The 22362-nt window shown below is 39.2% G+C and overlaps 1 protein-coding gene across 10 annotated transcripts in view; it reads right to left on the minus strand.

Annotated features, from left to right (window-relative positions):
- The window catches only part of ryr3 (ryanodine receptor 3), a 347517-nt gene that overhangs the window by 95324 nt on the left and 229831 nt on the right, over nucleotides 1-22362 (minus strand). For all 10 annotated transcript variants that reach the window (XM_043697981.1, XM_043697979.1, XM_043697973.1 and 7 more), the window contains exons 56-64: nucleotides 18162-18237; nucleotides 17237-17360; nucleotides 13669-13784; nucleotides 10999-11066; nucleotides 9290-9411; nucleotides 7912-7961; nucleotides 5788-5848; nucleotides 5438-5676; nucleotides 2440-2521 (exon numbers count right to left, since the gene is read on the minus strand). In XM_043697981.1, coding sequence (XP_043553916.1) covers nucleotides 2440-2521; nucleotides 5438-5676; nucleotides 5788-5848; nucleotides 7912-7961; nucleotides 9290-9411; nucleotides 10999-11066; nucleotides 13669-13784; nucleotides 17237-17360; nucleotides 18162-18237 — 938 coding nt within the window. The remainder of the gene's footprint in view (nucleotides 1-2439; nucleotides 2522-5437; nucleotides 5677-5787; nucleotides 5849-7911; nucleotides 7962-9289; nucleotides 9412-10998; nucleotides 11067-13668; nucleotides 13785-17236; nucleotides 17361-18161; nucleotides 18238-22362) is intronic.

Here is a 22362-nt window from a genome sequence, read left to right on the forward strand (position 1 = left end):
CTAAATGGGTGCTGATAAATCTAAGATAATGACTAAAGGATCTATGGAAAATTCAGCAGAATCATCTCCAGTCAGAATTGTTAGAATATGGAACATGCTCCAATGAAGGTGAATAGAGGGGAATGGTGTGGATGTATTGGAGGGGAGTTTCGCTAAATATATGAGGTAGAAGAAATGGAACGATATGCGAAGAGAGTTAGATGAAGTAGCATAAATACAGGCATCGACCAGTTGGCCACTGGCTGTCTTACAGCAGATGGCACAACTTTGCACTTCCTTTGGTGATGTGAGGCAGCAGGACCAGCTTCCTTTTAAGGATAGCTATGCCAATATTGTCAATGGCTTAATGGCAGATGCAAGTTTTAGACTTTACTGCTTGTCAATGTCTTTAATGTCTATCATCAGGTATCATTTGAATTGGGAAATATTGTACTTGCTGTCATTGAAAACAATCTCCATTACACTAATTTTGAATGAATGTGGAGGAAATCAGTGGCAGCTTATATTATGGATAAGTTGATGCTTTCCTTTTAATTCCACTCTCCTCATCCTGCCTATGTTATCAATGACATGGTTAGCGGGTTCACTTAGGGCACTATTCCCTGGTTTACATAGGCTGATATGAACATGAAAACAAGCATAGACCAGTTGGACAGAATGGCCTGTTTCTGTGCTATAGATTCTGTGCTTTTGGCATCTGCATGCCCTGATTTAATTAAGCAAGAGGTTGATTGCAACACCTCTCATCAACAGGTTAGGAGTGCAAAGATCTGCCGTGTATTACAAGGTTAACTGGAGCTAACTTGAACCATGTGGTAAGGAGGGTTGAGATCATTTCTTGCTTTTCCAGGCTTCATCTACAGTGTCAACCAGTACATTGTCCATAGACACCAAATCGATGACCATTTCTCAGTCTCAGTATTACCAAAAAAGACACCTCTTATCGTATTATCGTGTCAAGAAAGAGCAGAAAATACTAGCTTGCTGAAAAATGCATTAAGCACACATCTATTTTGTGTCAACACGGTGGCTCAGTGGTTAGCACTGCTGCCTCACCGCACCAGGGACCCAGGTTCGATTCCAACCTCAGGTGACCATCTGTGTGGAGTTTGCACATTCTCCCGTGTCTGCGTGGGTTTCTCTGGGTGCTCTGGCTTCCTCCCACAATCCAAAGATGTGCAGGTTAGGTGAATTGGCCATGCTAAATGGCCCATAGTGTTCAGGGATGTATAGTTTAGGTGTATTTGACAGGGGTAAATATAGAATAATAGGTTGGGGAATAAGTCTGGGTGGGTTAATCTTTGGAGGGTCGGTGTGGATTTGTTGGGCCACAGAGCCTGTTTCCACACTGTAGGGATTTTATGAATTAGCAATCAAGCACATCCGATAGCATATTACCTGGAGACCAGGAGACAGTTGGTGGTCTCCTTACAGCAAGAGGTGTGTATGGACACAGTCAGCAGACAGAACTCCTCAATCAAATGATAGGAGGAATAATGGCAGAATTGGACGGCTAGCTCTGGAACCATCTAACTTCTGTGCTTCATTTGTCTTTCTATCTTTATGTCAAATACTGCGATGGCATCGGTATTAACCTAGTTGGCGCTTAATATCCGTGACAAATAGCTGAGTTTAGCATGGCTAGAGAGGGGGTGTGATGAGTAGCTCAGAGTAATTGCGGACTCCAGATGATGTGCTGATTTTAATAAAATCTTCCTGCTGCACGATAATCTCAAGAACTGCATTGGAGAAAGAAAACTTAAACAGACGTTTGCATGAATGAGGAAAAGGTGAAGATGTAGGATTCCAGATTAGGATATAGTAGATTTGCTCAGAGGAACTTATACTCTCATATAACATCAGTAAACAGGAATAGAGAATATATCTAAAATGGGACCTGTCATAAAATTTAACAAAGTACAACATGGTTTAAAAAAGGGAAAGCTGCTACCTAACAATGGATTGGGAATAAACTAAAACCATTTGTTCTATACTGACACTATAAGAGTTAAACTGCATAATTATTGTAATGGCACTAGTTTGTAATCAACTCTTCATTATAAAGATACAATTAGAAAGGATGAAAAACACATTACATACAATAAGGACATTGACCTGAATCACTATGTTTCTTCCTGCACTGCTACTCTTTGTAGGTTTTGTAAGGCAATGAAAGAACATCCCTCTGACTCAGAGGCTCTGGGTTCAATCCCATTCTTGGATGAGATGACTAAGGAAGGTGACATTGTACCATTCCTAAAATATGTTTAGAGCCTCTTTAAACTTTAGCATTGCTTTGCTGCCTTCAATGATAAAGAATTGGGAAGATAGTAATGCTAGTGATTGAAGAACAACTTAGATTGAACTGGATCTATTTGATGATGCTTTGCATTTCATGTTCCTCAATCTGATTTAAACCACATTTGATGCTGGAGTTACCTTTCAACATAAACATTCTTCCCAGTTCCTAAGGCGTACAAGCTGCACAGGATCCGATAACATGACACTTGAACATCATCCACTGCAAACGGAACATAAGATAAGTCTGAGTTTAGATTCTCCAGCAAGCAATCTCCCATCACAGTTAAAATTGAAGCAAATTTTGACCAAATACCAAAACAAACCATAACTTTAGCAATGATCCAGCCATCCTGACTTCATAGCACATTTCATTCCAACAACAGCTCTGAAATATTATCCTGGGTTTCAGCTCATGTGGTACAAAGAACAAAGAAAATTTAAAGCCCAGGAACAGACCCTTCGACCGTCCAAGCCTCAGCTGATCCAAATCTACTGTCTAAACCTCTCGCCCAATTCCTAAGCTTTTTTTATCACTCTGCTCACACCTACTCATGCATCTGTCCAGACATGAATCAGGATGGTAACTCATCCTGTTTTGAGTAACTCAGTACACTCATCATGTCAGGAATGAAAACAAAGAAATGACTGCCTCTGCATTAGTTAATGAATGGAACTCCAAGGTATTTTTGTTTGCTGTCCAAGATGGTGCAGACCACACAGAGTAGCTACAGAACTGCAGCACAAAACATACTGAAGACACTTGTAGCAGGCCAGGCATTATCCATGGGGATATCTATACAGACATCAGATGGGTATCCATTTCAGGTGTGGACACTTCATTCCTGCCTGCGGTGCAGTACTAGACAAACCTGGTATTTAAGCTCTTTACTATGTACTTTGTCACATCATATTATTTTCCCTTAGGATCACAGGGGCACTTCTTAACCGACCAAATGTTCGGCATCACTTGGAGAAAAGAGAACATGGGTGGGGTGGGGTGGAGAGTTGGCCTTGGGGAGCCATCAAAAAACCTATTGGATTTTTCTATCAGTGGTGGTAATCGAAGGAAAATCTGGCAAGTTCTGTTATGGACATGCAATCCTCGTAACTAGACTTTCCTTTATTTGTGCTCCATTTAGATTTCTAGACAGCAGGCCAATGAAAATATATCCTATAGATTTGTGGCATTTTATCATGCAGAAGGGGGTTATCATGATGGTTTGATACTGTAAGTGTGGGATAGAGGGATGGAGCACTCTTGAAAGACCATCCACTTCCTTTTATTTTCTTGCTGACAGATGAGACATTTAACAAAGACTTTCATCTACCACTTGTGAGGACTCAAGCAAGAATGCCAAACTGGAAAAGGTGCTGATCTGTCTACATCTAGATGAGATTCTGTGAATGGACAGTGCTTGCCGAACAATCCCAAATTGCACTAAGAGCTACTGTAACAACCATTTTAAGGCAGTTAAACTCATGGCAGGGGTCATTTATACTTGCTAGAAATGGCATACATTTATATGCAGAGGCTCTTTGCCAGCAAACAAAAGGAATACATTCTTACCTTGTCCCTGTAAAATTATCAGGAAACTTGGGTTGCCTACAGTTCCCTGGTGCCCTCTCTTTGGAAAGCCTTCACCAATCACAGTCAACTTGCCAACAAATCAACACTCTTTGCTCCTAAAATATACTTTTATGTGACTGTTTAAAATTTGGCATTGTTGGATTTGTCACAATGAATGAGCTTTAGTTTCTCATTTCGGCACTATTCAAGTTCTGTACTGCAAAGTGACCATTTTATTTTGGCCTTTTCACAAAACTACTTAGAAAACGTAATTTCCAAGTGTTTAATCACCTCCCTTCTAGTAGCTGTACTGGGTTCTGCCTTTGCCTATCCTTTTGGGAGGGTATTTCATGTTTAGAAACTTAATGCATAAAAATGAATATTCATAAATTTTAATTTACATCTGGTGACTGGCTAATTGGGCGTATGTTTTCTCTATTTATGTTATCAAGATTCTTCTTAATTTTGAATATTTACATCAGATCACTTCTGATAACGAAGGAGGCCCAGTTTCTCTAGTTCTTTTTCCCTGGTGATATTTTGGGTCTTTCCATCTGTGGTCTTTGCATCCTTCTGAAAGGCTGAAGTCCAATTCTGAACACACGGAGCCAAAATTTGTTGTAAAACTACATTCATGTGAATGTTTGCTAATTATCCCCATGCAAGTCCGACAGCAACCTCCAGTGAGGAGGGAATAATTTGTCAACTGCAAATCAATTAAATCTTCTGGATAATTCATCCATAGCTTTGCAAAAATAGAATCTTGCCCTTAATCATCTCAGCAGTTTAAATTAAACTGCTGCATGAAACTGCAAAGTTCAGTCTAAAAAAAATTGCATAAGTATCCTTTTAACAATATGATGTTAATTATGTTTGTCAATTGACCTCTCTAGTTCTGATAGCAGACAAAATATGAAATCTCATTCTTCCAGTAAGTGATGTTGAAGAATTTTTTAAAATGTCGCATTTAAAATGATTTACATTTATGTTTACTTCATTTCTGTTTCCCTCTCTTTTTTCATCCAATTCTTTTTCCTTGGTTTTATTTTTTTTTTCAAATACCAGATTAGATTCTAAATTTACCCATCACTTCAGTACTTTCTCAAGTTAATTCTTAATTCTTAAATTTCAAGAAGGAGATGTAATATTCCTCAAGTTCTGATGAAACATCAACTCTTTCTCTTTCCATTAAAGTTGGCTGACCTGCTGAGTCTGTTCAGCATTTCCTGTTTTTATTTCTGATCTCTAGTAACTGCAGAACCTTACTACCACCGGGCTGCTGCTGATCACATTATTCACCAAAACTCCAGATAATTGATGGTGCTCATTATGCTACCAACAGCTTCTGGAAACTTACAGAACAATATATTTTTGAACTGAAGGGAAAAGTCTAAGCAACCAAGTATATCTGATCCAGCATATTCTGCTCAATTATTTGAACCATAATCCATTTCAGATTTTGCCCACGACATCTGAAACTTACAAATAAGGTACTCAGTCAGAGTAATGTGTTGAATCAGAGCAAAATGTTCACAGCTCAGACAGCAGCATTCAATTTTGATTACTCACAGATAATGTCAATTCCAAATTGATGTTGACTAATGTGGTCAAAAAGTGAAGTCAGCACAGGCAACAGTGCAACCGTCGTGTAATTGATGTTCTGAGTTACTCCCTTGAGTTGAGATCGTGAATGTGTGAACTTTCCAAGTTTCAGATTTTCTAGTGTTTTTTCCAGATCTTCTGCTGCATTTTCAAAGAAGGAACGGAGGCCTGCTTTCACCAGCTCTGATCCAGACTTCATAACAGTTCTAAAAAGCACAATTGTGGGAAATTGCATAACTCCAATCAAAAGATTCAACAATTATCATTCAAAAAGATGAATAATGAAATGGCCCCATGTAAAAAAGTGACAAAATTACCTTGGGTCCAGTGTCCGTGCCATGATGTGTAAACAGTTTACCATTGTACCAGAGTCACTGCCTTTAGAGGTAAGAAAATACATGAGAACATTACAATGTTGAGTTATGCAAAGATAATCAATGTTGCTTACTTCAATGATTTAAATAGTATTGTTGTGTTAGATAGCAAAGAGATCCTCACATATAAATAAAATGGGCATATAGTTGGGAAAGCAGCTGCATATCTTAACCAAAGAAGGCATCAGAAAGCCCCAGTCTGTGTTAGGCTTGGGTCTGTTCCAAATGTTACTTGTGAGCTGTATTAGTTTATTATGTCTTAGATTTCTGTCCTCGGTGATCAATGTTGCCTTGGAACAAGAGAAGGAGCTCACAACCCCAAATGTTCATCTGGGAGGATCGCAATTTGTGGTTTAGGAATCCCTGAGTTATAGTGCTGCCCTGGTATAACTTACTGGATGTTACAGCATATGAACTAGATCTGATACTGATCTGCCCAGGCAAATCAGTCTGGAAGGTGCATTGGAGATAATGCTTGTTAGGTAAATAGAAAGGTTAAGTGAGGTGATGAAATACAATGTTGGAAAACATGAAGTTATTCATTTTGGCAGGAAGAATGAAAGGGCAAAACATTATTTAAATGGACGCAAACTGCAGAAAGTTGCAGCAGAAAGGGATTTTGGGGTTCTTCTGCATGGATTACAACAAGCTAACATCCAAGTTCAGTAAGTTAGAGGGAAAGCAAATAGACTGTTGGCATTTATTTTGAAGGGACAGGTACATAAAAATAGAGAGAACTCGCTAAAACTGCACAGGGCACTATTCAGACCACAGCTGAAATATTGTGAATAGGTTTGGTCCCCTTATCTAAGAAAAAAATTGGAGGCAATACAATACAAATTTGTGGATGACATAAAACTGAGTGCGAACGCGTGATGTGATAAAGATGTAAAACACCTTTAAAAGGATTTACTCAGACTTGGTGAGTAAGCAAGAACATGGCAGATGAAAATATAATGTGGAAAAAATGTGAGCTTATACACTTTGCTGGAGAAGCAGATGTTCAGAGTACTTCTTATGAGAAGTTGGAAAGTGTAGATGTACAAAGGGTGTCCTTGCCAATAAGCCACTATGGGCTAACATGCTTGTAAAGCAAGTAAGTAGGAAGGCTAATAGAATGCAAGTCTTTATTTCAAAAGAGTTTGAATACAGGAGCAGTGAAGTCTTGTTTCAATTGTAGAGGTGTTTGGTTAGACCGTACCTAGAGTAGTGAGTGCAATTTTGGTCTCCTTGTCTTGGAAGAGATATTATTGCTGTAGAGGAAGTGTGACAAAAAATCACCAGACTTGTTTCTATGATGGTGGGAATGTCCTTTGAAGAGGACAATTCTGTAGAGTTTCGAAGAATGAGAGATGTCCTAATTGAAACTTGCTAAACACTGAAAGGGAGAGACAGTGTAATTGCAGGTCAGATGTTTCCACTGGAAGGGAAGTCTACAACCAGTAGATACAATTTAAAAATAAGCAGGGATGTCAACTTAAGTCTAATATGAAGGGATTTTTTTGTTTACTCAGAACGTTGAGAGCTTTTGGAATTCTCAACTACAGAAAGCTGCAGGTCAGCCTTTGAGTTTGTTTAGGGTAGACATTGATAGATTTCTGATTACCAGTGGTACATAGGATTATGGGAACAGGGTGGTAAAAGACATGGTAGTATTCAATTTACCTTGGTCATATTGAATGGGTCAGGCTCAACAGACTGAATAGCCTACTCCTGTTTTCTATGTTAATTCATACAATAGACTGGATTGGATTGACACCTACTATTGTAAGTTTGCTTTAAAATTAAAATCATATTTAATTTGCAATTAATAAATTAATGACGCTGCATATCTTGTAAGCTTGAGGTGCCAGATTCTGATTCCATGGGCACATGAAGGACAAATTAATATTACTTACAGAATTTACCAATTTAGTAGTAGTTTTCCTGCCCTTCCTAATCATCTCTACAGGCATGAAACCCACTGCTAAATTCATGGGCCCCTTTTTCTTTTAGGAATTTTGCACTTGATGCAATTGCCATCCATTCAACAAGTAAAAAGATTAAGGAGGTGAGAAGACTACTTACCGAAGAGAGAGATTCTATGCCTGACAAGAGCTGCAAGTTTGCAGAAAATACTAGAATAGAAGAGCAAAGAAAGAGAAACAGAAAATTATAGCAATATTCCACTACTGAGATATTAACAAAATCAACAACAAAAAGCAAGAACTTTAGAGAATTACAATCTCAGCCTGGGGTATTTTAGACTTACATTTCCATGAAATTAATTTTGGAGTGATGATATTGAAGAAAGCTTAGAATACGTGAAGTTCCTTGAATCTGCTTCGTTCATATGTCAGTCGACCTTCATTTTCTCCTTCTTACAAATCAATTTTAAATGTAGTCAATATTTTCTATGCTTGAAGGCTATTTTATCATCTGACAGTATTTTTATTATTTGTTCATGGGGTGGCAGCATCACAGGCTAGTCCAAAATTTATTACCCCTTTCTAATTGCTCCTCAGATGGTACAAGTGAACTGCCTTCTTGAACTACTGCACCTTCAGTTCCAAGGCTTTGACCCAGTGAAAGAACAGCAGCACAGTTCCCAGTCACAATAGTCAGGGGCTTGGAGGCAAATGTGCAGGTAACTAGGCAAGGGAAAAGTCCAGCTGGCTTACCCTCTTGTTGGTTCTCTCACCACCTGCCACAGTTTCGGCGTAGCAGCCTTTGGAACTCAATCATCTCAGCCAGTAGTGGCCACACAGAGCTATTCTTGGTGGTGGACTTTGAAGCTTGAGGATTCCCAGGGCAACTGCCTTCTGATTGGATTCTACTGCTCTGCCACCTCTAGTGGATCTGTCCTGCTGATGCGTTGGAACAAATCAAGGCCTGGTGATGATGGTATCTGGGACATTGTACTATTTGATTCGATGGGAATAACTACGTCTGTGAGCCTACCGCCATCTTCTCAAGGGCAATTGGCAATAGGCAATATATGGTGGGCTAGCGAACAATGCCTACATCCTATGAGTGAAATTAAAGAATAGTCTGTGGGACAGCTCTCCTAATTTTACTGAGCCTTCCTTGCACAGTTCTGATCCAGCAGTTAGGGACACTTTCATTCTCACCCTTTAAAATCATTTCCAGAGGACACTCTCCTACATAATATGGAGGTATCTATCTCTGATGGTGCGGCTGTCATTTTCTCACGGCTGGAAGACCTGGTATTAGCTCTTCAGCCTTGATAGCACGCCAGCCAAACTCAAACTGGGCAGTGAACCGGGCAGTAACCCGGTTACTCTTTGGGCACTTGTAAAGAAGCACAATAGGTATCAGGCCTTGATGTGATATCGGTCAAAACCCAGAAATTCAGCCAATAGTGGGGTCCTCACCCTAAATCTAAAATCCAGATGCACAACAGCATTTACGATAAATATAGGTTTCAAACAAAACATTTTCCTACCTTACTATCATTTCCTTTTCCTTGTTGGATGCATACCCACTGCCACTCAGGCTCTTGGTTGGAGAAGATAAGAAGTACATACAGTGGTTCTTAAAATATTCATCAATAGAAGGGAGCAGAATCTGGAATAGAATTTTTTTTTAAGTTTCATTTGCTGAACAATGATTTTAAATTGGATGCATTTTGTTCAAAATATTTTTGGAATTGTTGGCTAACTACTCCCTTGAATGTAAATTCAATTCAGATAGTACAAACAAGCCAAATTAAGTAGCACTGAGTCATAGTCGAATTAAATTTACACAATATTTTCTGTAGGATACTATGTTCAGAAATTGAGTGTGAAGAATTGCTTTACATGTGAAAACTATTAATTTCTTGATTTACTTTTCAAAGTGCGTAATGAGATCTGTTGCCTACATGTTGCAGTGAAATCTTCACATAGTATTTTGACATGATTGAGATTATGATCATAGATTTAATAGTATTCTTCTACATTTACTCTGCTTCATTCTGTTAATTGCATGCCCTGGCACATTTATTTTAACACTCTATGTTTCAGTCTGGTTGTTGCAGCCAAAGTCCTTGTCAGCTGGTATCCTACTTATACTGCACTGATGGAAGTGTAATCTCCACATACTCTATTTCTTTGCCCTCAAATTCCTGAGCTCTTAGAAACAAAATGGGACTTTACACAGCACTTACACTCCACATGTGGTCAAACCTAAGCAGCACAGCTTTGCATTTCTCCAGTTAGGCTGGAGCTCTGCCCTGTAGCTATACGATAACTTTATCATTGCAGTGAATCTAAAGTTGCATGTTTGACTGGCTTAGGTCCTACCATTTGACACAAGCCCCCTAAATCTGTTCTCTGTTCTTAAATATTTCTTTCCTGTCCAATTTTAAAAGCCATATCAATATGTTTTCAACTGCATTGGTGATAAATTTCACAACTTCTGCTGCAATCACTCTGCATATTCCATCTTATGTGAATAAACTTGGTCATTTATTACATTAAGACTGCTATACTAGGGATTGCAGTTGATGTAACAGTACTCAAACCAGAAATGTACTGATGGGAATAATGTCAGCAAAGCAGCAGTTATTTATACATCCTACACTGCAGTGCATTACATTTCAAAGACAATTTTCACAGGATCCAACCTCTATAATATACTTGAATCGTTGCTCAAATCACCACTTCTAATTTAATCATAGTAGTGTCAGCATCAACAAATACAAAAATGGTCTTCAATACCTTCATTCAACTTTACTGTCTCACTTTGATTCTCTTTCATCTTATCAATTCCCATTACTTTTCCTCAACTAACTTATCTTTCTTACTGTTTTTGCTAGAAGTTGTATTTTCAGTAAGTGACTAGATTGGAAAGGGCTCATGCCAACAATGTGTTGATTGTATGGGCTTCTATGGTCAGTAAGATTACACAATTAAGAAATCATAGGATGGGTACAATCTTCATTTACTCTTGATTTGCAACAAAACCCTTTACATACAGCCCTGAGGTTTGTAAAAACAGTGAGAACTTTCTAAGTTACCTTTAGAAGTTAAATATTTGAAAAATAAAAGCATCTACTTTTGTAATTATTAGTAACATTAGTAACTGGATGGTAGATTTTGACAAACCTGCAAGTCAATCAACCTATCTGGAAAAGGAAATCTCCTTTAATAAGGTTTTGGAAATGTCACGCACCTTGGCAAAAAACTTTATCTCCTGCTCATGAGGAGATTTATCCACTTTACCACTACTGACAATAGCCTCTGTCAATACAAACACAGATTATTGAATCACAGCTAAACATTATGCAGAAATGAAACAGTGGAATAGATACAATTAACCTTTGAAAAGTATAAATGTGTGGTCAAATACTCTCACACTGAAAGAAGTGCTACTGATCAGCTCAAAAACTTTATTTATTTTGAATAAAATTTCTGTGAATTTTAAAGGACTTAAAGACTCTGCATCATTAGTGTAGACAAGTGCTCCATTAAGGTATTCCCCAAGTAGTTAGTTTTTGATCCAAGTTCTCCTATGAAGAAACAGGCCAACTAAGGCCATGGTGCGCAGGAGAAACAGGCTACACAAATGGTTCAGTACATATCCTTATAGTCAGCTACATAGCAAAATGACCAAGGGGCAGGCAACAATTTGCCAGCGTACACTCACAGCTCACTACAATTGCACCATGGTGAAATCTACTATATCAAGTACTCTAAATGAAAATTGAAAGGAGGCCAATTTTCCTCAACATTTGACAACCTACTAATTAAACTGTATTCTCCAAACACAGTCAGCATGTTGCTGTTTCATTGGAGAATCACTCATTATGGATGAGAATGCATATTTCCTCATCATTTTGATTCAAGGGGAAATTTGATAGAGAAAAAAGTTCCTTTTTAAACAAAACCTTGCAAATCAAATGCTCATTAACTTAAACAGCAAGCATTTCATACCACAATAAAGGGACAGCATTGATAATTTAATAATCTACTCATTAATTTCAGTTCAATTTTATATATTTTGCAACTGAAACCAATTACCAATATCATTATTATTGTATATTTTATATATTTGATTTGCCTTGGAGCAACACAGCAATGACAAGTTTCTAAATGTGCTGTGGTATAAGTTAATGGCTGTAAAAGGGTTAATATTGCAGACTTCGCTAAGCTCCACACAGGGTGATACCACACAGTGAGAGTGAGGAAATCCGGAAATCGATCTGGATCTCAAAAAGGACAAATCTATTATCTTTATCCCCCCAATAGTCTTAGTGAAAAAAAAGGTAAAGGTGCTAAAGTCCTGCCAGACCATAGAGAGAGAGACATGACAAGTAGTGGTTTAACTGCAAGGTGACGACAGCTCAGGCAAGGAGAGAGATTGAGAAAGACAGTTGTTCATGATAACCTCAGCTAGTGTGGGAATTGAACATATGTTGCTGGTGTCACTTTGCATCGCAAACCTGCATCCAGCCAACTCAGTCTTAGTAATAATATCTATTTAGTTAATATAACTTGTACTTTATCTCTTGCAATTAACGATATCCTGTTAAGGCAAGAGCCTCTTTGTGTTAAGATTCAGTAATCTCAGACATTCATCTTTGACCAACTGAAGGGAAAAACAACACCATTCGCCCAGTGTATACTACATGTGCAATAGCTTTTATTGTATAGCTTTAACCTATCATTAGATACTAAAATATTCTTAAAGTATCACAGTGAAAACAGACTGGGCAATTTTAACCTTCCTACCCAATATAGATTATGTGAATGTGCAGTTCAATTCACATCCAAGGTTGTTACCATCAGGGATTTGCCAATCTCACTTTGACCTGCTAAGTTGAGCAGACAATGAGCAGACTATTTGAGGATGCTCGGGACAATATTGTTTTTAAACCAATGCATGCCTGACCCTGCTGACTTCACTGAGAACGCACAGAGAATGGCCTGGGTGGGAGCCTGACGAGTAATGGCAACAGAAATAAGGAACAGGGCCTCAATCTCATTGTGTGACCAAAAGGCATTGCTATCTGGGTCCCTCAAAGAAAGTTCATGCATTCCTTATAACAGGTAGGAGGTTAGATAGTTTCTAATCGACCTGCTCAGAGATGTTATTACACACTTTAGGGACAGGCAGGACTTGAACCCAAACCACTTGGTTCAGAGGCAGGGACACTATCATTGCACCAGAAAATCCCTAGGTGGGAGGTTAATTTTTTATTACTTGCATCCAGAAGTGCTCTTACACACGACTGAACTTTTTTTTCTTATTACCAAATCACCTGTGGTATTTTTTTCATCTATTAATCACTACTTAATTACCTGTGTTTTCCAATTGATTAATTTACATGCAAAGGCCATTAAGGGCAATATACCAGTGGAACTTAACAAAGCAGCAGCTAAACCTCTCTGAGTTTATCTACAAGAGAAAGGTGTAATGACCTTAATGGGGCTGCTATGGTGCAGTAGTAGTGTCCCTGACTCTGAGCCAGAAGGTCTGAGTTAAGTTCCAGCTACTCCAGAGGCATGTCATAACATATCTGGACAGGCTGATTTAATAAAAAAAACTGCAATGAGCTTAGTACTTAATAGTTTTCTGCCAGTAACTGACTGGTTTTGTGTGCAGCATGCAAAATACAGAACCAGAGTACAAATTTAGCTCTTCATATTAGTGTAACAAATTTACATCACTAGTTTTCTTGAACACTTTTAATAGTGATATGAGTCATTTGCACAATGAATATTTCTGTTAAGTGTAGAATAGATTAATATTTTGTGTTTTAAAATATAAATATTAGCATTGTAAGTGTTAATGGTTGAGAATTAGTGGTGGCTAAATATGATTTCAAATGTAGTCACGTACCTAAATGTGCAATAAACTCCTGCGCTGAGTCGACACATTGAAGCACCTTTACTAAGAATTTATAAGCAAATCGCTTCTCAAAAGAGGAGGAGTCCAATTCCATGTCCTTTAGGCCTCTGTAAACACAAGTTCAAATCAGTGAGCTATGCAACTTCTGACACCAGTGCTCTTTGTCACGTTTTATTGGTTAGTGCTGAAAATACTAAGACTGTCCAACATGGACAATGAAATAGTGTTAATTGGGCTGAATTGTGTCTCAGTGACAGTGGATGGTGGAGAAGGTGGGGATCAGGGTTCAGAGTCCAAGGGAGGCTGGCACAAGTTGTCCGAACAGCTCTCTGGTGCTGTCCCAGTTCCAGGGACTATTTCCAGGGGTCACGTGCCATTGGATTCTAACAGCCTGCTCCAATAAGGTTGACAGATAATGAAGTAGTTTACTGTAATGCCCTTCTCAAAGGTAATTTTCTCCTGATGTTTCAACTTTTCCACATTGAACGGTCCTGCATCTCACTCCAGGCTGTATCTTATAGAGACAACCTCTTGCCAGGGCATCCTTGGATGAATTAGTTGATGACATAACGGGTACCATAATTTTAATTATGTTTCAACAGGACCCACAGAAAGACTTCGGCAGGAGTTATTCATTCACTGTTATGATCCAGTTCAGGGTTAGTGTTTAAAAATACATCAAAATTGTTTCCATTTTAAAACCAATTGTAGTAAGGCCACAAGATTTTACTTTGTTCAAAGGGAACATAAACTTCTACCTAAAGAAAATAAATAAAACACACACTATTAACTTAACAATATGCTTTATAAACATCGATGCTATGCACTTGGGTTTATCTTTCACTTCTCCTCAGAATTCTCTTACAGACACGTTAATCTTAAAAGTGACTAACTCTGTCGGGGCTACCTATAATTAAAACACAGCCCTTTTGAGAAACCTTTTCTCAGCTCCTACTATTCTCAGATGTAAAACTCATTTTCCCTCTTGAATGTAGACGTTTTAGTTTTTCATTCTCATTACTTTCTCAATAATTTCTTTGAACCTGGTTGTTTTGCAGTCAGATCCTATGAGGTCTATTGCAGATTTTTCCACTAACATCAAATGAGACAATATTCTAGCTTCTGTCCCTGAAATATTCAAACTAGGCCTCATCCAACTTGCACGACGAAGTTGGTATCTTATTCTGTTTTATAGCGTAGGTCTGTCTAACTACCATTCAGTTCCTTCATTGAGTGGCAAACCACATTTGGACCAAAGTGCAACTCAAACCGTCTCCCAGAGAGACAGAGGAAACAAATCAGTCAAAAGAACAGCTTTCCTAAACTTTTCCCATCTTGACATTGTAGAGCGCTGCGGGCTGTTCTTAAAATGACCTTTAGGTTAATTCCCCTGTCAAAAAAGTGACCAAATTTGACACAAAACTGTACAGAAGTAATTTTTGTCACAAAGCAATTTTGCAGCAAGCTTTCTGGCCTGTTAGCTACAGTGCAGTCTGAGACCTAGCTGAGAAATTCTGCTTTGATAAGCCTGACCTTGCAGCTGCAAGATGTCTCTGCTCCTCAGTGCCATTAGTGCTGCTCCAGAGAATGATGTATTGTTTCTCTCTGGCCTTTATTGGAAATTCTAGCCAAGCTAAACCTGGAGTATAAGTTAATATTCAGTTTTGTAGACATTAAGAAATGTAGATCTGGACAATTTATGGGAACCTTATGACTGACCCTAGGTTGCGTAATTAATGGGCAGTGAGCTTATATTTTACTATGTAACTTGTAACATTCTGTATTTCATTGGAATACGTCGGGTTTTGTTTTGAACCAAGATGTATTCCCCACGTGATAAAGCTAATTAATTGCTCAAGGTCTCATCTCCTGACTACTTTGTTTTAAAATGATTTGGCACAAGATTTATTTTTCCCCAACATTCCTCTAATTTACAAATTCTTCTTTGATCTGATGGAATTGTATGGGATTTTCACCTTTTCCTGGTTTACTGAGTACTTTTAATTCAATTTAACTCTAACTTCTAAACAAAAATTCACTGGATTGCAATTACTGCAAGCTTTGCAGGTAACACATCTCCAGCTTTTTAGCTAACTAATAATAATATACTTGATGTTACATAACTTGCTCTCCTCTGTTCAGACCTTTATAACATAAACCTAAAAGTTATATTCCTAAAACTAAAGTTATGTTCTTAAACATATAAACCAGTGACTAGATATTCAGAACATCATGTTCAGGTTCCTGACAGACATCTATAACCCAATTACTCAACTAATACCTGGAAAGGGATGGGTGAAGATTTGGAGGTGTTCATTTTATCAGAAATAATTGGCCAGGCTGGACCTCCATCCATTGGAGCTGAGAGGATTGAGAGATTATTTTATTTAAGACGATCCAGAAGGGCTTGACAGGATGGATGCTGCAAGAATCGTTCACCTTATGGAGAAACAGTTTATAAAAAAAAACTCCCATTGAAGTGAGAAAAGAGGAAAAGTATTTCCTCTCAAAGCCATAAGTTTTGGAACTCTTCCCCAGAGAATTGTGAAAGCAGGAATATTCAGTACTTTTACAGCAGAGTCCAATAGATGTTTGAATAACAAAGCAGTGAAAAATTAATGGGGTAGGCAGGAATGTGGACACATCCAGATCAAACATGATCTTACTAAATGACAGAGCAACCTAGTCTTGCTTCCTATGTGTATGCTTGCATGTTTGTTTTTACCATTCAAGATGGAAACCTTCATGAGCACCTCCATTTTGAGCCCTTCAGGTCTCCCTCTTCTCAACCAGTGCTCACTTCTCCTGGTGGGAGAGATGTTGCTATTAGGATATTACTGTTCCTACCTGGTTTCTTGTTCCCTTGGTCCAGCCACTATCCTCAGATGGACAAAAAATGCTCAATTGGCCAATTCAGAGACTGCCTCACATAAAGTTACTTGGGCAGGTGCACTGAGAACATATATTGGCTTGTGATCCACACATATTTCCAAAGTTGTGATTCCAAAGCTTGTAGAAAGATTCAATCTAATGTTTCAGATTGATGGCTCTTTGCCAAGTTCTGACTGATGGTCATCAAACTGAAACATTACTCTGTTTTTCTCCCTTCAGGTGCTGCCAGACTTGCTGAGTATTTCCAAATAATTCAGTTCTTATTCCAGATTTCCAACATCTACAGTATTTTGTTCACTTTTTAATGTTTTACAGTTGATTAGTAAGATTACTACTCGCTCTTAGCTTTACATTTTAGATTGCTCAGATTAACAGGGAAGGATGTTGTGAAAGTGGTGGAGGCTAATACAATTAGAGCATTTAAAAGGCATCTGGATGGGTATACGAATAGGAAGGGTTAAGAGCTGGCAAATGGGATTAGATTAATTTAAGATATCTAGTCAGCATAGATGAGTTGGACCGAAGGGTCTGTTTCCATGCTGTACATCTCTATGACTACGACTCTATGACTCTATGTCAGCATTGTACTATGAAACAATACAAAAGCAAATTATATTTCCATTTTTATTTGCTCGGTTGTCACATGCCGGAAATATACATCTATTACCTGGACACTGCATAACCATTCACTTGGAGGAACTTGAAGAGTTCATGAGCCTTGTCACGATCACGAGCTTTCTCCTTGGCAGTCAAAGTATCGTAAGGCATAAGTGAAGTTTGACTGCCACCACCTATTACAAGTTGACAAGTTGAAATATGGTGGTAGTTACTTTGCAGTTATCATCATGGTTTATTCACCAAATATTCTGCCAGCAAAAACTAAACAAAAGACTGTGTTCTTGACCACTATTCATACAGACATCACCAAACAAAAAACAAACTGAATGAACTTCAACAAGAGAAAAGAACTTTACAGTGAGATTTGCCACACACAAAAACTGCATATTCAGAATTTTGCAGTCAGTCTTTTGTACCAAGTCATTAACAAATTTTATTGATTCCAAGGAGGATTGCAATGATAGGTTCAGTAAAATTGTTGATTATAAAACTGTCATGCACAATTAGACATTTCCCCTTTTGGTGGAGTCTATAACTATGGGACACAGTTTTAGAACAAGGGTGTTCCCATTTAACATGGAAATGAGGAATCTATTTTCTCAGTGCGTTGTTAGCTTTTGGAATTCTCTTCTCCAGAAAGCACCAGTGACTGGGTTTTGAACTTTTTCAAGGGAGAGTTAGATCTACAGATGTGCTAGGGTTATGAAGGAGAGGCAAGAAAGTGGAGGTAAAGTTTAAAGGAGTCAAATTGCCTACTTTTATTGTTACTCTCACAGTCCTGTCTCAGGTGACGGTAATCACATGCAGTTTGGTACCTCAGAGTTTTAGCATAGAGCATAGCAACAAACCTCCTTCAATACAATGCAATTGCTTAACATCATTGCTTCCTTACCTCATGAAAGGGATCATTTAATATAAAACAATTCAAAAGTAACTTCATGGATAGGTACCCAAATTACTTCAGTACAACTCACCTTTACTTTCTAATTCTGCTTTTCTCTTCTTGGCCCAAATATTATAATAGTTTTCTGCCATAAGCTCAGTCATTACCTAGGTCGTAAATGAACAATAACAAACAATTTCATTGAATAAATTACAAATTTTTGTATAGACTTGGAGTGATAGTTTAAAATAACACTTTATAATGTATGTGTGGTCAGAGAGAAAAAAAGACAGATTAATTCAGTGGCTCAGTAGTTAGCACTACTGCCTCACAGCACCAGGGACCTGGGTTCAATCCCAGCCTCAGGTGACTGTTTGTGTGGAGTTGGCACGTTCTCCCCATGTTTCCTCCCACAGTTCAAAGGTGTGTAGGTTAGGTGAACTGGCCATGTTAAATTGCCCATTGTATTCAGGGATGCCGAGGTTAGGTGCATTAGGCAAAATAGAGGGGAAGGGGTTGGGTGGGTTACTCTTTGTTGGCTTGTGTGGACTTGTTGAGCTAAAGGGCCTGTCCCCACACTGGAGGGATTCTAGCTTAAAGTCTGGTTTCTAAAGAATACTGCAACAGTATATAGCTGCTTTAAAAGAAACATTTAGTCAATTTACAAAGAATAGCTCTTTCACAGGGTGTGAGCATCACGGGCTGGGCTGGCATTTACTGAGGATCACTCACTGCCCTCAAGAGGGTAGTGGTGAGCTACCTTGTTGAATCACTGCACTCCATGTGGCATAGATATTCCCAAGATGTTGATAGAAGGGAGTTCCAGGATTTTGACGTATACAACATTAAAGGAACAACAATATAGTTCCAAGTCATGATGCTGTGGGGCTTGGAGAAGAACTTACAGGCAGTGAAGTTCCCACACATCTGCTGCCTTTATCCTACTAGATGGGAAAAGTCATAGGTTGGAAGTTACTGTTGAAAGAGCCTGGTGTGCCAATCAAGCAGGCTGCTTTGGTGTAGAAGGTGTTGAGGTTCTTCAGTGTTATTGGAGCTGTATCTAACAACACTAGTGCAGAATATTCTATCACATTCCTGACTTGTGACTTGTAGATGATCAACAGGGTTTATAAAGTCAGGATGTCAGATACACACCACAGAATTCAATGGTAAGCAGACAATCACACTGAAGTATTCTCACAGATAGCAACCAATAGAAATTATAAAAAGTGTGAAGGAAATGACAGAGATATAAAATGTGGAAATGGATTTTTTTTAAAAAGTCAGAATACATACATTTGATAGTCCACAAATTCAAAATAGGTTGAGCAGGAATATTGAGGTCATTAAGAAATAAGAATGAATTTAGTATTTTTTTAGCAACAGTTACACTTCACTTAACAAGATGGGCTGAATCTTAGAGTTGTTCAGCTAAGCACAAACTAGGTTAAGTTATTTAAAGGATTTCTCACTATGTGGCCTAATGAGATTTCTCAACATAGCTTACCAGAATTACCTCATTAACTATCTACTCCTTCCTTATAGCTTCCCTCATCCAGATCCTATCCACACCTTACCACACTCTGTTACCGGAACAATTCACCACTCCATGGATATCTGCCAAAAAGCCAGAATCTCTTGTGTCTGCATCATCTTTTAAAATCTCTTACATCCATAGGGAAGCACTGCCAGTCCAGTGGTGCTCTGCACAGTTCCTGATGCAAATGCATTGCCAGTCCAGTGCAAATGGAGAATGTTGGTAACCTCATATGAAGGCAGGTACCTGGATGGTGATGGCGGATGAGTTGGTGCTGAGGTACAACTTCCTCTTCCCCCAGGATGAGAAGTGGAGAGTAAAATACCAGACTGTGCCAGCTGGTTCAAGGTTGCCACCCAGGTGAACGCAGTCTCAGACATCTGGAGAAATTCCATGTTCTGGAGGAAGAAGGTCAATACCTTCTCCATTCCACCAGGGTAATTGTCACCACCTTCTCTCCAATACCTCACACTCACTCTATTTCTGCTACTGGACCTACACCTTAACAACTATCATGCTCTCCCACTATTGTCTGCAACATTTTCTCCACACACTCTCATCCACCACAGCACCCGACAGCACTAATCTGCATGTTTCCAGTGCTGTCCACTCCCTTGGTTGGGACAGTTCCCCACCTACACTGAAAATACCAACTGTGCCACCATTTTCAGCTTTCATAGTATCTGCCGCTCTCTCCCTCTCATTTGAGGAAGAAAGCAGCCCCATACTAGGGCAGAATAATTCAAGATGGATGGTATGCTGCCTGACATTTGGCTCCTCACCCCTTATGTGGAAAGCATCTTGGTTCTGACCACCTCCAAGCAGCTGACTCACTATGGGCTGGTATTGGAGGTTGCACTTGTTTTATTGCACCATGGTATTCTGAATGAAAGCTACCTCCCTTGACTCAGCTGAGGACTGCTGGAAACCTTCTTGGCTTTGTGTGTCTGTACTAAATGGTCAGGCAAGACACAAGTAAGATAAGCCTGATATGTCTGCCTGAGGGAGCAAAGTGCAAAAAGGCAAGGCAATGTAAGGCAGGGATGCTGGGAACATCCAGGTAGGTTCAGAATAAGTGAGCACCACGAACAGCAAGTGAACAGGCTGGAAGGTACAGCCTGATGCAGTCCACTGGGACTGGGACTGGGTCTGTGACCTGAGTGCCAGGTCTTTGCAGCAGCATTACACTGAGAGATACCCATGCAACATCAAAGTGCAGGAGCATCCTGTAAATGGTTCAGAGATGCAGCATGAGGGTTTTTAGAGACTGGCACATGTCAGATGCTAATGTTCATGGATGTGAGTGTGTCTGTATGGCAGGTGCCCATGGACCATGCTTTGAGATGTTGGTGCCCAGTATCCAACATGTATGTTCTTTGGAGCAAGCAGTGAGCTGAAGTCACCAGGCAACCCGTTCTGACTTCATGGCAAGAACTCTCAATGTCTACATGTTCTGCATGTTTGCCAAGGGAGAAAGCTGCACCCTACTGAGGTGAGTTGAACTATTATTGAGGCATTTAACAAACAAAAAAAAACACTATTGATTGGCAACTCACCACTGCCTCGGCAAAAACTTAAAAGATTCAGCAAGGTGCTCAGTGTCAAGAAAAGTCTCTGCAGATATCTGGCCTAACTCTGTCATGAATCATGCAAAAGCCCTCATTGTTCAGACCTCTGCATGATTCTGCCCAATGACTTTGGCAAGGGTTTTTACAGTGACTAGGAGATAGTAAGGAATGCAGATGCTGGAGATCAGAGTCGAAAATTGTGACGCTGGAAAAGCACAGCAGGTCAGGCAGCATCCGAGGAGCAGAAAAGTGTGAGACTAGCCATGTCAAGAGGCAAATTTTCATCGGTGGAAGATTTCTGCTTGTTTATACTCTTGGGCAGTTCAACAGTGCAGCCCAGGGGAAGCACAGCATTAATGATAGAAACTTCTGGATTTCTATAGAAACTGCATATGCTTTCAGGAGTTGCGGTTCAGATTCAAAGGAACAATGATGGTGAATGTGAATAATATCCCCATTATAACTACTGCAAATCCAGGACTCGGTTTCCCTGACAATAGTTTTATTGATCATTGAAATAGCAGAGTGGTACGTTTCTGGTTGTTAAGATCAGTTTTCGAAGAGATTTCTTTTAATTTTTAATAGAAAACATCCTTGAAAGACATTTTTCAAAAACAGCCCACTTGTGGAGATACAGATTTCATAATGGCATAAGCTTGGGAGTTCCAAGATTTTGATAAGAGCAAAGTACTGAAAATGGTGGCATTAGAATCACATAGCACAGAAACAGACCCTTCCGTCCAACTAGTCCACACCAACCATAATCCCAAAAGGGGAGAGATTGAGAAGGAGAATCCTTCATGTTAACCTCAGACAGTGCAGGAATTGAACCCATGCAGTTGGCATCAAGCTGCATTGTAAACCAACTTTCCAGCCAACTGAGCTAACTGACCCTCTGGTTACTGAGGCTTAACCAGACACCTTGACATCATATTTGATTCCAAATGCATTTCTGATCCCATATCCATGCCAGCAGTCAGACTGTCTATTTCTACCTTTAGATTCATGAAAGGTAAGTTGAAGAAGATTGGTCAGGAGCACAAAGCAATAGCCAGGTCTAGACACAGCAAAGAGAGTTCCAGCAGTGAATGACCTAATACAGAGGTGGAATTATAAAGTCACCCAAAATCCACTGCACCTGTTCTAATTCACTCCAGTGACATTGCATTTTTGCTATGCTTGCTGAC

This window comes from Chiloscyllium plagiosum, chromosome 10 (assembly GCF_004010195.1).
Source record: "Chiloscyllium plagiosum isolate BGI_BamShark_2017 chromosome 10, ASM401019v2, whole genome shotgun sequence".
Classification (NCBI taxonomy): domain Eukaryota; kingdom Metazoa; phylum Chordata; class Chondrichthyes; order Orectolobiformes; family Hemiscylliidae; genus Chiloscyllium; species Chiloscyllium plagiosum.